Here is a 15,746-nt window from a genome sequence, read left to right as displayed (position 1 = left end):
CTCATGTTTTGAACTGTGCTGTGTGTCAATACTCTGAGAGATGGTAACCAAGAATATCCTAATCCACAGTAGACTTCTGTGTGTGTGCATATTGGTGTACAAAACACTACATATATTAGTCTTTAAAAGGTATAACATTAAATTTGGAGTGGTGTTCTGGAGCTGCTTTATGTAAATAAAAACTTCCCAGTTGTATCTGAATATTTGTTTTTGTTCTTTGTTTTGACTGCTTGTATTTATGTATTACACCCTGACTTGAAGTTTGTCAGAAGTTCTTTAAACATCTTTTTACAGAAACCAGTCCCTTCCCTGTAATAGTGTCTTAGTGGAAGTGCTGGAAGCCTCACTGAAGTTATTTGGTTTTGCTGGATGTAAGAACAGGGCTATTTGTTTATACTTGATTCCTTCTGTAAATAGCTCCTGCAAAACTTATCTCCCCAGTCTTGTTCTTTACTCTTTTTCTAGGACTTTGAAATATTGTCAAATAGTGGTCTGAGAAACTTTCAGTCTCACAGTCTTGTAAGGCCAGCAGTGTATGGGGTCAAGGTAGCAGTGGGGTGGTTGAAGCATGGTCCAGGTAGATCAGATTTTAAGAAGATCTGTTTCATTATTAAAGGGGAAGTGTTGGCTGAAATTTTCTTGTAATTCATTTTGTGAAAAGTTAAATAGATACACCATCAATTAGAAGACTGAGATTTTCAGCTGTCAGTAGAATGCAGTCAGGCTCATAAGTATTATTTAGATGCAATGTATGGTGTGTTTTGTAACATTTTAAAGAGTCTAGTAGCATGGAAAGCCTTTAAACCATAATCTGATAGTGCTTTTATAGATTTTTATGGTTTGCCTCTTTTATTTTTTTATTCTTTACTAGTTGAGTTTTTTGTTGGGTTTTGGGATTTTTTAATTTTAAGTTCTAAGTGTCATGACTGACATCAGTTGGTGAATTTGTCAATAGGGTAGAGGCACATTTATTTATATCTGCTATTGAGTTGTGTCCCTCGAACACTTAGCTCATTCTTTTTTAAGTAACCAATTATAATCAAACTGTTGACAGCAGGAGTTTGTAATTTGTGTAAAATTAAGATAGGAATGTCATAATTCTTGGGACTAGAAAGTTTAGCAGGTTATTTGGGTTTGTTATTTTTATTTTCTAACTGTAAATCTTGAGATTGCCCTGAGTTGTGATACAGTGCGTCTGCAATGTTTTGCGTTAGGAATCTGTTGGTAACGTTTATTTATTTAAAGAAACTTAAATGAATTTATAACAGTTTAATTTTTGAATTTCATTGAATTATAGAATCATAGAATGATTTGACTTGGAAGAGACCTTAAAGATCATCTAGTCCCAACCCCCCTGCATGGGCAGGAGCTATTGAATTATTTTTTTTTTTAATAATTTTTTCACTATTGAAGGAGATGTTATAGATGTTTCCTTTCTCTCTTTAGCCAGTCCAAATAAAAGAAACTTTGGCTCTGTATCGTTTGAAGCTTGGGGAGCAAAACCATCTTGTACTTACTTTGAGGCCTGAAAAATCCTCTTTTTTAAATAAGGCTGTTTTTCTCTATGGGTAGGTGAGGGTTCAGATCTTTGAGAGAGCTGAGCTTCCTGCTCCTCATGCACAGGAGGGAGTTGAAGTGGCAAAATCAAAGATGGTTTGAAAAAGGGAAGACTGAGCCTAGAAGAAGTGAGACGGCAGGTTGGTGCTGGGCTGACCTCTTGAATGTTGTGGTCCTGATTGGAGCTGTTTGTCAGCCAAATATTTTGGCACAATGCTCATGTACAAGCAAAACTATCCTTTGTGCTTTCTATTTCTCTGGCCAGGTGGTAGATTCCCAGCCTTCCCTGGCAGCTTTGCTTTGGGAGATACCTGCAGAGTGCAGGGTCAGATCCTGAGAGCTTAACACTTCCAGCTGCTTACCACAAGCCATGAAATAGTCACTGGCTAAAGTGAAAGAGAATTTACGTATCAAACCTTGTAAAACAACTTGATTTTTTTAGGATCAGCATCATTACTGTAATAATCCAGAATGTGGACTTTTCAATTATGAAGGCTGGACTTAGTGTACAAATGGTTTTTCTTTTCAGTTATCTCTGGAGCATAGAGAGTTAGACTAATTGATTATAGGCAGTACCTAGGTGACTGCAAAGCTCATACATTCAGAAAAGAGTGACAGCTTTACTTACAGAAAGATTACATATAGAATTCTTTTTTCTTTTGTCTTAATAAAAATAAGCAAGAATTAATTTAATATGCTGTTATATACTGAAATACTATTACTAATTATAAAATGACTAGTAAATAAAGTTTTCCAGTCCACATTGCCACACAAGTTTTACAGTATTGAATATGTAGCAAATTACAAAGTCTTAGGGCAATAACATTTACTTAGTAATAATACCATGTGTGGTATACATGTAAAACCTTTTAATATAATACATTCTTTTCTAAGAGAAGATCTTTTTCCTAAACTATACTTCATTTGTTTCACCGTTTGATCCTATGAAGTTTACCAAATTGAAAGAAAATTCAATAAACACTTGACTTTAGCTATTAGAAATACTGACCTTTAAATGGCAAGGTATCTGCATTTATCTGAAAACCTTGGATGGAGAGGAACAGTCCTTCCTGCGTTGGTTTCAGAGGAGTTATCCCAAGTGAAGTACTAAACTTTTATTACCTTGATTCTGATACCAAACAGCAGATCTCTATCTGCTAAGCTGTTATTCTAATCCTTTATTGTTCAATGTCACTATGCTTTAGTATAGTTTTAGTGAATGAAGGCCATAGTTTTTTTCTCCACTGCTGCTGAACAGGCACAGGATTGTGGAGTGATTGTCTTCATTCTTTGTTTCCTCATTTTTAAGAAATTGTTAGGCTGATTTCATACCTTCCACAACAGATTTTTAGACTGGAGAGCTGGGCCAAGAGGAAGCTAAAGAGGTTCAACAATAAGTGTAGAGTCCTGCACCTAGGAAGAAACAACCATGTGCACCAGTACAGGTTAGGAGCTGACCTGCTAGAAAGCAGCTCTGTGGAGAAGGACCTTGGAGTCCTGAAAGGCAAGTTTTCCATGGGGCAGCAATGTGCCCCTATGGCCAAGAAGGCAAATGTCATCCTGGGGTGCATTAAGAAGAGCGTGTCCAGAAGGTCAAGGAAGGTTCTCCTCCCCCTATATTCTGCCCTAGTGAGACCCCACTTGGAGTCTTCTGTCCAGTTCTGGGCTTCCCAGTTCAAGAGGGACAGGGATTTACTTGAGAGAGCCCAGTGGAGGTCTAAGAGGATGACTAAGGGACTGGAACACCTCTCTGTATGTCTTATATACTGTTTTTCTTCTGCTAGACAACAGTTTTTATCCAGTTATGCCTTTCTTATCAACATGAGAAGAGCAGACTTTAACAGTGTTGCTAATACACTGATACAAGTTCCTTTGGAATTTAGTTAAGTTTTTGTGACATACTGTTTTGACGGTATTTTGGAAAAGAGGCTTGTTTAATAGGTGTTTCTTTTAACATGAAGTTTACTAGTTAAGGTAGTACATTTTAAATTTATAATAATAGTTTACAGTATGTCCCTTTTAGGACTTCTAAGTGCTTTTTATTGCTCCCGTGTAGCTGAAATGGTTGAAAATGGAATTTGGTATATTTACAGAGGCTTAATAGAATTCTACTTGTACAACATTTGTGATTATTTGTGGAGGCCACATTTTCACTGTTGTTTTCAAAGCTTTTTTTAAAATTCAAGAAATATGTCATGGAGTATGGAAACTAAGAGTTTAGTCAAATAGTAATACAGGAAAATGTTCCTTAAATTAATAAAGAAGAAAGACAACATGCTGTTCTCTTGAAGAAATGTAGAAAAACTCTTCTAATCAAGTAGGAATTTGCACTACTAGACATCTATTACAGCTGCACTCAAAACCCGTGTAATGAGAAAAACACTTAAAGCCACCATGCAGTTGTGTTTTTGTTTTTTTTTCCTCTCCTGTGGACATGCCCATTGAGATATTGCCTCTTCCCCCCCCCCCTTTTTTTTTTTAATGAGGGGGATTTGGTGGAATATACCTCCTTTTTTCCTACCATTGTTCTTTTTATCCCTGGTTATTACCTTTATTCACAAGGAGCTAGCATGTGAGATCTCTCACAAGGCCAGTTTTCCTTTTCTGGCCTAGATTCACAGTGTGTGTTTCCACGATAGTGACAGGTAGTCCTGGCAGTTGTGACTGTTGATGATGATTGCAGTGTCTGGAAGACTTCTTGATATTTTGTCACTCTTGAATTTAGAGTCGTGCAACAATGTAGGTTGAAAGGAACCTCTATGGAGCATCTGGTCCAAAACCTGTTCCCTTGCTGCATGTGTGTATGTGAAGGAGTGGCAGCACTCCTTAAGTTCTGTGGATGATGTGTAGCTTCCCACCTTTTGATCTTCTGTCATTGCCATCTAATGTGTTTGTTTCCATCCATTCACTGTTGTTTTTCTGTTATTTTTGCCCTTCTAGAATAATATTTTAGGAACATTCCTAAAAATAAAACATTTCAGGCACATGCTATCTCATTCTTTCAGACATTAAAAATAGCATAAATGTGCATATGAAGTTTATTTGGGAAGTATCTTCTGTGTATTGTAAAGAATTTTGCCTTTTATGCAGATAATATACAGTTGTAAATCTAGTTTTTTGTTTCATTTCTTTACAGGCCCGAAGCAAAATTTGGATGAAGTAGTCTAATTAAGTTGCCGTCATGAGCAGAAGCAAGCGTGACAACAATTTCTACAGTGTTGAAATTGGAGACTCTACATTCACTGTATTGAAACGGTATCAAAACTTAAAACCAATAGGATCAGGAGCACAAGGGATAGTATGGTAAGGTTTATTTAAAATTTAAATTTACTTTTATATTCCCCTAATAGAGTGTTGTATGTTACTTAGTAGGGGTGCGGAGAAGTACCTTGTAAGTGCAAAATGGCAGTAGTGATAGTAGGCTTTTTTTCTTCAGCAAGGCCTATTGCTGTTGGGTTTTAACCTATGTCCTTTCCTGCTTTCAAGCTGATGCCCTTCTGTGCAAATTCAGCCAGCTGTACTGAGTCCCATAAATTAATGGGGGAAAAAAATCTGGATAAAGAAATTACTCCTAATCCTAAACCATAATGCTTATAGTGAAAGAAAAAGCCAGAAATACTCTATATAATAATTGCTGCTTGTAAACACTTCTACTTCTTGAAATGGTTTATTAGGGGCCTGCTTCACTTAGTTTCATAATCTTAAGTAGTCCCTGATAACAGTTACTGAGCATTTGTGAAGCTTACTGTCATGGTAATTGTAAATACATCATGCAGTTTAGGAAAATACGGCTTGAGAATATAATTATTTGAATTAGAGCTCTCATGTGTGGACTGGAGTGTCTGATTGATTTCAAATTGGTGACAAGTAGTTGCTTGTAGGCACTGTTTCCTGTGGAGCAATGTTATCCCAAAGATAAATGTTGGTTTGAGCTTCTTGGCAGTTTTTTGAATGTTGAAGAGAAGGGAAGACTTTTAACACAGGAACTTGGAGATTTTCCAATTTATTTTAACCTAAGATGCTCACCAGGGACATAAAAATAAAAAAAACCACCCAAACATCAGGGAAGAGAAAGGTAGGGAAAAGCATTCTGTTCTCAAACACTTTTCTTTGTAATGTCTTTACCTTGATCTTGTCATGATCAGTGTTTAGAGAACATGTCGTATAGGTGGGTTTTTAATTCATATTTGTTTTAGCTGAGTTAATAATAAAGCTGTATGCTTAGTGCAAATGGGAGCTTGAAGGCCAGTTTTTAAAAGGAGTTGTTTCTGAAATGGTAACTTCTGGCTTTAAAGTTATTTGGTCTGTAAGTAGCAGGAACAGAAAAACTCATTCCAGTTTTGTTTTTATGGGTGTTAATACAATGAGGATGTGACATTTGTTTGACTAGAGATTGTCTACAGAAATGCCTGCAAAAGCTTGAGATGTTGTTACTGGCCTTTTGATTCACAGTTACATTTTACTGCCCGTTTTCCAAATTTACTGCCCCTCCCTGAGCTGAGATCCAGAAACTGACCATGTAATTACTCTAGTGTCACTCTGTTACTGCCGTTAGTGGTAATTGAAGCATTTTTAGCTAAATGCTCTGATTACCCTGTGAAGGACTGGAGTGCTCCTGTGGTTAAATCATGCCTGTGACTGGAGAAGATAGGATGCAGCTCTTGTCATTTGAGTTGGTTTGTTTGCATTTTTTGTTGGTTTGGTTTTTTTTAGGCCAGATCCAGCTTGATATGGAGGAATATTAAGTAGCTGACCTAAAGCTTCAACCATGTCTAGTACTGAAACAGACTAACGCTACCACTATGTACTGGGGATGCAGAAGTTTAAATACTGTTACAGGTATCCCATGTTGGTATTCTTTCCTGGCCATCGCTTTGATGCTCTTTCATAAGATATTCCTTATCTTGGGGCTAGGTGCAGGAAATTCTAGATAGCAGAAAATCTAAACCAAAGACAGTTACAGGTGTTTGTTGTTCCCATTTTTTTTCTTTCTTTGATGGTGACTGGAGGTTTTGATGATGTAAAAACAAAAAAACAAACAAAACCCAAGCTTAGTTTTTAAAGTAGCTAGTTGGATTTAGTAGATTTTGACCGTTCACTGGTGGATGTTCTTTGTTAGGTTGGAGTGCCATGCTTATCAAGAGACAAGAAACAGTAATTTCCCTGCTGAGACTTTTGTAGTAGCTGATAAATATTTCCTGAGTCTGCATTGTAGTCAGCTGTCATAGTACCTTTTACAGGAAACAAAATCTGTGCCTTCCTATCATGGAAATGTGATAAATATTTGAGTTGTCCGCACTAACAGTCTTCATCCGTAAACACCCTGTGTCACTAAGTCATATGACAATCTTGGCATTAGTCTGCAACAAATGCTGTTCTTTCTTTTTACCAGGTAAAAGCCAGTGACATCAAAGATGTTAAAGCCTTCCTAACATTTTTTTATTGTTTTATCTTGACATCGTTGCTCTCATTTTCAGAGGATTGTCAGAGCAATTGTGTAAGTGAGAGCATAGGACCTTCATATAACCTACTTTTTCTCTCTCCTTCTCCCTTCCTTTTTGTGTGAAGATTTTACATAAAATTGATGTGCTTTTTATGTTTGAAATGTTTTGAATCTTTTTTAGGCAGTCTGTTCTTGAGTGCCAGTGAGTGGTAAGAACTCAGTATCTTTAGTGAGATATTTTAGAAAGCTGAGATCCTTCATTCTTTGGTGGAGGTTGTCATGTGTTCATACTATGAAGCTGGGAAACTTCTCTAAATTTTTAATCACTCAGCATACAAAATTACTTTGCTTTAACAGTCCCTAAAGCTGAATTATACTAGAAGTTTGGTTTATGTGTAAATGTGATACAAGGTATCCTAAAAAGGTGGCAACTGCCACAGCTTTAAGGACATCGACACTGAGATGTGATCATGCTATTTTTCATTACAGTGCTGCTTATGATGCCATCCTTGAACGGAATGTTGCAATCAAGAAGTTAAGCCGACCATTTCAGAACCAAACCCACGCTAAAAGAGCTTACAGAGAGCTTGTGCTTATGAAGTGTGTTAATCACAAAAATGTGAGTGCAGTGTCCTACTTTAAATGTTTAAGAATTAAGAAGAAGGTTATTCTTTGTAAAAGTCTTAGGTGACGTAAGACAATGGCGTCCTCTGTAGATTATAGGTATTTTCACTGCATATTTGTATGTTCATGGTAAGTACAGAAGGATCTTTCAGAAGAGCTCTTCTTGACTGTTTGTAATACCTGCCCAGTCTTTAAATACCCTTTCAAAATGAGGAAGGCAGTCAGTGTTACATTGTCAGCTGTCTTTTAAATGTAGCAAGTAAGAATACCATGAGTGGTATGTGCATCCTTGTTTGTCTTGCTGCTGCAAGACAGATAGGAGAAAAAGTGTTTTAATAATTTTTTTCCTGGTGCATGAATGAGGTGAGAATCTTGTATTGTGACAACAGCAAGTACCTGACGCTTATGAAGCTGTGGAGTAGACCTGATCACAGAAATTGGGAGAGAATAAGTGATGAATCTACCAGAGTTGAGCTACACATGGCTGGTACTGGCCATTTTTCCCCTCAGAGACAGCTGTGTGCCTTTTTCCTCACCTTCACTTTTAATCCCCCTTCAGCAGGATAAAATCCCCCCCTGGCTGCTAGGGAAGGAGCTTCCTAAGAAAATTGTGTATTTTTTCTTAGAGATGGTTTATATGTGGATTCTCTGAATGAAGTTTTACCTAATAGCATAATTTGTATGATGATAAAATACTGCAAGCCTGCCTTACTCTTGATGAATAGTAGCTTGACCTGTTTTTGCACATCCCATCCATTCTTAGCAACTGGAAAATGTCCTAAAGCAACTCCAGGAATCTGTTTTTGTCTTTGGATAGAGTTGTTGCTTCACATTTGTCAATGGCAAAGTGGCATATCTTAGGTAGTCCTTGTTATTTTTTAATTTATTTTTTCTTATGCAATAAAAATCTTGCCAGCTCTCTTCAAATTGAAAGTGGGAGGCAGGGGGAGACTGACTAACTTCCTTATAATTTAAGCTTTGAATATCATCTGGTTAATGCACACACAGTGTCTTTAGATTATGCGATTTGTGAGGCAAAAATGTTCTTCCTAAAGTCATTAGCACCTATTAAAGCATATTAGACCTGGTTGAGGCATTAAACATTTTGAGCTTCAATGTGTAGCAGGAGATTCGCATCAAAATACTGGGTGTTGCTTTTGAAATGTTGACTTTGCAACTTTGCTATGGCTATGGTGTGGTTATACTTCCTCTCCTTCTTACAGATAATTGGCTTACTGAATGTGTTCACACCACAAAAATCCCTTGAAGAATTTCAAGACGTGTAAGTCTGATTTGAACTAAAGTTGAGAATTATACTTAAAAATATTAATGCAGAAAGATGAACAAAGGAAAGAGTACAATAAAATGGCAGTATTATCTGATTATTATTATTTTTTCTTCATAAGCTACATAGTGATGGAGCTCATGGATGCAAATCTCTGCCAAGTGATTCAGATGGAGCTAGACCATGAACGAATGTCCTATCTTCTTTATCAAATGCTGTGTGGTATCAAACATCTTCATTCAGCTGGAATTATACATAGGGTAAGTGAACTTAACTGTGTCCATTTTGTGTTGCACCTGTTTTTTCTTAGTGTATTTAAAAGGCAGAAAAAAGTCAGAAATAGGAGTGCAAAGGGAGCTGTATAACCTGTCTGAGAGGCAGAGAGAGAAAGCTGAAAGGAAATAATTGCATTCACCTTTTTCACTCTAATTCTGGAATGAACCTTTTGAATGATTTCATAATAAGATGCACAGAGCAGATAAAAATTTTTGCTGTGAGTTACATTACCTCCTCTGATTCTACATAACGGTCTGTTTTAGTAATCATGGCAGGAATGAATATCTGAAAGCATCTGTGCCTTTAATTGTTTTGGTAACCAAACCTGAAATCCCATCTTTTGACAGAACTGCTTATTTTATTTCTGCTTTAACTAGCAGAGTGTCCAGATAAACAGATGATGATAAAGACCTGAAAAGTGGAACTTCCATACACCTGTGTGTCACAAAGCATTTGCTCAGACAGGTTTTCATTTCTGTAATGCTGCACAAGGTATAACTTACTCATGTTATATTTCCAGTGTGATATTTCCTGTCATTTCTATATAGTCTTCCTTATGGATGATGTAAACAGCAAAACAAATAACAAATGGCAACTCTGAGTGCTCCCATGCGAATTGCCTTGTTAGCATGTTTGTCCAATTCAGTGGTCCACCGCATTGTGACCAAGGTGTTGAATGGCCTGCCAGTTGGCTCTGGCAGTGTGATGCTCCCGTTCAAGATGCTGTTTTTCCCACAATGAAACTGGGACAATTGTTTGAATAGAGAATATGGTTTGAATGACCAAACACTGCTTCCTTTTGTTCCCCTAGTGCTTTGCCAGTACTCATCAGCTGCCACATTCCAGTGAAGAGCTCAGGGAGGGAAGGTGAAGGCTTTCTTCTTTGTGCAATTTGCCCTGAACTGCTGTGTTTGACAGAGATGGGCAAGGGAATGTAGGCAGAAGCATTGCCTGCAACCAGGCATTGCACCCTGTGCTTCTTGGTCTGCATATGGACATTGAGACAGGTCGGTGGGCTTCTTGCTTTATTTTGGGAATGCTAGACAAAACTAGAATACTGTACTTACCACGGCTGTGGTATTATATTGCGTATGACTGCTACTTTGCAGCCTTTTGTGTCCAAATGCATATCCCCCTGGAATTTAAATAACAGTTTTGTATGTAGCTTCATGTTTTCTGATCTCTTCAGTCCTTAGGTTTGCAGGTTTAATGCTGTGGGTTTTCCTTGGTCTTTTTTACTTTTAGAATACTGCATATTGTATAGACAACTGTCTCTTTCTGTGTATCTTAGTGCAGACAGAAGGGAGCTTCTAAACCTTCGCTTGTTTTAAGGGCTGTGTGTATTGCTATAAAGTGGGCATCAAACCATTGAGCTTGTAGAAGTCATGGATAAATGTAAACGTTTGTATGTTTACAGAAAAGAAGTAACTACTCAGATAGTTGTTGGGCACAAGTAAAGACAGCTTTGAGGATAGAATTCCTGCCTCTGTAAGTATGGGTAAATTCTTTGAAATGCTTCATATTGTGCAGTAATATGAAGCACAGGGATAATCTGTTCCAAAGAGACTATAGATACAATAGCTATGGTTTTGAAAGACATGGACAGAAATATTTTGCTTGTGTGTCTTCATGGTAGATTTTCAGGTGACAGATTCTTCTCAGACTTTGGTAGAAGATAAGTATATTCAGACAAAACATTTGCATTACTTAACTGCTCTGTGTAGTACACCTTTATACATCAAGGTGTAGAGTATAAAATCTAGTTTCTCTGTGAAACAAGTTAAACAAAACCTCAGAAGTCAAGGAGGGCATTCTTGGAAAGGAGCATATTTCGTATGGACCATGTGGCTGCAATAGTTAACTCTCTTACACTGCTCTTGTGGGCTTTCAGCACCACTGTCCTTAGTATCTAAAGCTAATTACTTTGTTGAAACCAATTACTCCTTTAACATAGTCTGCACGACTGTGGCTGCCCATGAACCACCACTCTGAATATCAATCTTGTGTACTTCTTTAGTGTCATATAATGCTGTAGCTTTTTTTTGGTGTTGGTAGGTGCACTTGTTTTTTAACTGGGTTCTTGAGCTTCTAACACAGCTCCAGTGATCTCAGGAACTTTTCCAAAATTCAGTGAATGACTGAAAATACAACAATGTGTACGTGTGCCAGTAGCACTGGATACTGTCTGCCTTAGATAGAAGTAATTTTGTCATAGCAAACTAGAGGCACAGAACAAGGTAGAGATCAAACACAGAGTTTTAGACAATTTCACCTGAAAGGTATAGGGTGCATACTTAGCTGCCACATCAGTGGATAAAGATTTGACCTTGGCAAGGATTTCATTATAGCTTTACACTGGCTTTAACGGCTGTTGGCGAATTAATATTTCTGTGTTCAAAACATCTTGCAAAGATGAAGTTTCCAGCAAGTGTAGAAGTACAGGTTCATTTGTATTGCACAATCTGAGCAGGATGAGTGATCAGTGTTGCAGTTGTGCCTCACTGGCTTGCTGAAGGACATAAAGTAGCTCATTAATCCTGCATAGAGGCTCTGAAGCATTGTATTCTGCCTGATTATGAGTACTTAACAAAGGTACCTAATTGAAGTCTTTCACACAAATCTTTCTTTAGAAAGATAAAAGCCCACAGAAGCCATGGATTACCCTCCAGAGATGCCCCTCTCTCCCCCCTGGCTGGCTAATGGGTAGACAGCCATTAATATTCTCTTGATTTTTAGGCACTGACATTTTACATTTTTTAAGCTAGGTGAGATGTAGTCTGGTATAGGTTCCTGGTATATTTATACAGTCTAACGAACTTGATCATTCTAATAGGAGCTTTTGAGTTCTTGTTTATTGGTTCTGCATGAATTTGGATGCAGTGTAAGTCAACTCTCATCTCCATAATTTTGAAGGACTGTTCTGTATTCCAAATTACAACATGTTCCTAGACTTCATGACAGCTACATGATATTCAGAAATTAAGGATGGACAGTACTGCATAAGTTTTTGCTGTTTGTTCTTGTGGTGATTTTTCTCTTGCAAAGGGAAGATCTCTTAACATTTTCAGTGTTAATCCTGCAGCTTTGGGGAGGATGAATGTAGTTAATACTGTGAAGATGCACCTGGGATTGTGCAATGAACATCCTCCAAATAATAACAGAAGTTTCCAAAAACAAAGTTGTTAATAAACAGGATTGTAGCAGAATGTGAAACATGCATATTAAATAGCTGAAATGCTTTATAATACTTGACTTCATTCCTGGTGTTTGAGAATCCTTTAAGCCAAAGTTGTCTGCAGAGTCTTTGTGTGATTTGGAAGTGCATGTGTGAATAAGTATGCAAGATTTTTAATTGCCCCTTAAAATTCTGTTGTTCTGGAACTCTTTTCTGTGGTTTCTGCTCTGTCTTTAATATAGCTTTCTTAGCATTCTGAGGAGTTTGCTAAAAGCCATACAAGTACAAATGAAAACTACATATATCTTGCAGATAGCCGCTTTAATGTCTTCATGAAGTAGTGAAAGATAGAGCTACTCAGCAGATGCCTGCAGCTCAAATGCTGGAGTCCTCTGCCTCATCTCTGTTTTTTCTCACATTAATCGTAGTATAATATAGGCAGAAATAATCCAAGCCGTATTTGTTGTTCTGTGTGCTATGAATGATTTTATGATGGCAGAGTTATTCTGAAGTTACTCTAATATTTGCTCTGTGACATTCAGATGTGTGTAGGATCCCTCTGAGATAATGACTGAGTATGTCTGTCTAGTGTCTGGATAAATAAATGTAGTAAAGCCACTATTGTCAATGTGGTTTTAGGCTTCAAGTGAAGAGAATACAGTTACCAAGTTTCTATCTAAATGATCTGAAGCTACATCAGGGCATTTTCCACTCCAATTTAATGACTGTTAATTTGTGGCAGTTTTTCAGTGGTGCCCTTTTAGGTTTGGTCACCAAAATTAGTGTAAAACTAAATCCTAAATGGAAAACTAATTCTGTGTGAGCATGGGGATTTCCTTTCTGTTCAGAGAAACGTCTGCATGGATTCAAAACAGATAACGCAGCCTCAACAAGCAAAGAAAACTTCTGCTTTTTTACATTCATGTTATAATTTCAATAATTGATGTATCAAGATGATTATGACACCAAATGATTTTGCCAATTGTCATGTTACTTGTGCTCTCCATTGTAGTAATAAGCATTGTTCCAGTCTCTAGACTTTCGGTCAGAGCTAACATTTCTTACTAACCTCAGTTTATTTCAGACATTGCTAACACATCTTGTAATGCTGTTTGTATTTTCCTTGTCTTAATTGCTATATAAATCTACAAGCACAATGAGGGAATTAATTCTGTAGTCTGCTGAATGCACATTAATTAATGCAAGGGGAAAAGAAACTGCAGTTACAGCAATAACCCAGTTGTGTATGTGGGATTTAATATAAGCAGTGCTGTCTTTTAAAAATGTGAACCACAGAGTACTTCGTGCTTGTCTTAGCAGTCATATATGATGTTTCTTTTTAAAGGATTTAAAGCCCAGTAATATAGTAGTAAAGTCAGACTGCACTTTGAAGATTCTTGACTTTGGACTGGCCAGAACTGCAGGAACTAGTTTTATGATGACGCCTTATGTAGTGACTCGTTACTACAGAGCACCAGAGGTCATCCTAGGGATGGGATACAAAGAAAACGGTCAGCAAATATAGTCTTTCTTTGGCATAGCTTTTTTTTGTTTGTTTGTTTGGCACACCACATTTTACATGTTGATGTTTTTTTCAAGCTGTAGAAATTTTATAAATTAGCCTTGTGACCAAAATGCAGATTCTGGGTACACCAATTTGTTTATTCAACTCAACCCATTGGAAATGTTTGCATTTAATAGGAGAAGAAATTGAGGGCCTTGTTTGTTTAAAAATTTAAATAACTTGCTTGGTAGATGAATGTTATTCCAGGAAGAAGTGGCAATATACTTTCTGAATATGTGGCATGTACCTTGATACACCTTCACCTGCCTGTATTCCTAATGAAGATGTAAATTGGAATTAATCAGTAAATGTATGTCCTAAATTCAGTGTTTAAATAACTATATTCAATATAGCCTTTCAGGATGTAGGGAACTTAAAGGCTACTGAGGAACAAACAAGTTGAAACTACCTACTGTGGCATTACTGTTTATTAATACCAACCTACTTTAAATCTGTTGCACTAAGTTCTTAATGTTGCTGTAGAAAAATTCAATAATACCCTTGAAACAAAGATGCAGAAGGTTTTGTCATGAAGCATCAGAGATTCTTTGAGGTCCATTAAAATTTCCAAGGAAAATTGTCTATTTTGTCCCTCTGGTTGTGTATACTTCCTTTGTAATTATACTTCCTCTGTTGCCCTTCTCTCAATGTCTTCTTCAAGAAAAAAAGGCATACAGCATTTGAGGGAAACAAGCAAATACATTGCATCTTCTGAATGAAACAGTTAGTAGCCTTTAGGAAACCAAAGAAAGTAGCATGTCATTCCTGAAATTGTGTTGTAGCAGCCCCAATTCCACCATTTCATTGGTCCACTGTCACTGTGGTCAGTTCAGCTCACTTAGTGTTTCCACCTCAGGCAGGCACAGTGCACAGAGGTCAGCATTTGCCAAAGGTATTTTCAATCCTCTGCTGATTAGTCCTCCAAAAAGGCCTGTGAGATGCTGTGATTTTTGAGACTTTGTTGGCTGTCTCCTGGTGATGGGAGGCATGGCTCCTCAGTTACTGACAAAACTGGGGCTTGCTTGACTTTTCAGGATTCTTAGTACATTCTGCAAACTTGCCTGGCAACTGCATAGCATTACAGCAAGTAACTTCAGGTTGTGTGTAAATTACAGCTGCTCTGTGCACAAGGTTGATTTGGTTGTAGTTTATAAAAGTCAAGAGGAATAACTTCTATAAGTGCTGACAACGAAAGAAGCTGGCTTAAAGGAGTGAGGTTAAATGTTTATTCATAAGGCTAGTGAGCATGAGTTGTTGTACATTCCTTCAGTGATCTCCATGGTTTGCTATTTTTCCAGTAACTTAAAAGTCAGTTTCAGTGGAGCAAGCTTAAACTTACTTTTTTAACTGCTAAAGTTTTGTAGAAAGCATGCATTTAAGTTTGTCTTTCTTTTATTTTCTTCAAGACTTTACATTGGCCAGTTAAAAGAGACTGGATTAAAGAATCTGAAAGTTTAGTCCGAGTTATACAGCTGCCTTACAGAAAGAATTGATACAGTGGGAGTCAGTAGGTTTTTACTTAGCTTCCCAGTTTACTTTTTTCTTTTAAATAACTGAGTTGCAAAAGTGTGAAACACTCTTTGCACTAAAATGTTGCATAAGTTATTATTGGAGTTAAATTGATTGTGTTCTAGAGCCCCCTGTTATGCTACTGATAATCCTGTTCCTTGAGCAAGCATGAATTGTGCTGCAAAGTATAAATAAAAACTGCCATTCTTATAAAAAACTATCATGTCTTCTCCAAAGCAAACTGTGGTCGGACTGCAGAGGGGAAGGAGACACATAAAAATGATGTATTTAAAAATAACCATGGGCTGACCAG

At 37.2% G+C, this 15,746-nt stretch overlaps 1 protein-coding gene across 8 annotated transcripts in view; it reads left to right on the top strand.

Annotated features, from left to right (window-relative positions):
* MAPK8 (mitogen-activated protein kinase 8) overlaps positions 1 to 15,746 on the top strand; it is a 130,870-nt gene that overhangs the window by 104,437 nt on the left and 10,687 nt on the right. For 6 of the 8 annotated variants that reach the window (XM_051616687.1, XM_051616686.1, XM_051616685.1 and 3 more), the window contains 5 exons: positions 4,694 to 4,860; positions 7,490 to 7,619; positions 8,848 to 8,906; positions 9,031 to 9,169; positions 13,706 to 13,871. In XM_051616687.1, the coding sequence (XP_051472647.1) occupies positions 4,739 to 4,860; positions 7,490 to 7,619; positions 8,848 to 8,906; positions 9,031 to 9,169; positions 13,706 to 13,871 (616 nt within the window). In that variant the 5' untranslated portion in view covers positions 4,694 to 4,738. Of the gene's footprint in view, positions 1 to 4,693; positions 4,861 to 6,270; positions 6,397 to 6,985; positions 7,055 to 7,489; positions 7,620 to 8,847; positions 8,907 to 9,030; positions 9,170 to 13,705; positions 13,872 to 15,746 lie in introns of those variants that run through there. The other 2 variants (XM_051616690.1, XM_051616692.1) reach the window with 2 other exon arrangements.

The sequence above is a fragment of the Apus apus genome, chromosome 4 (genome assembly GCF_020740795.1).
Source record: "Apus apus isolate bApuApu2 chromosome 4, bApuApu2.pri.cur, whole genome shotgun sequence".
NCBI lineage: Eukaryota > Metazoa > Chordata > Aves > Apodiformes > Apodidae > Apus > Apus apus.
Note: the sequence above shows the minus strand (reverse complement) of the source record. Positions and strands in the feature narration are given on the sequence as shown.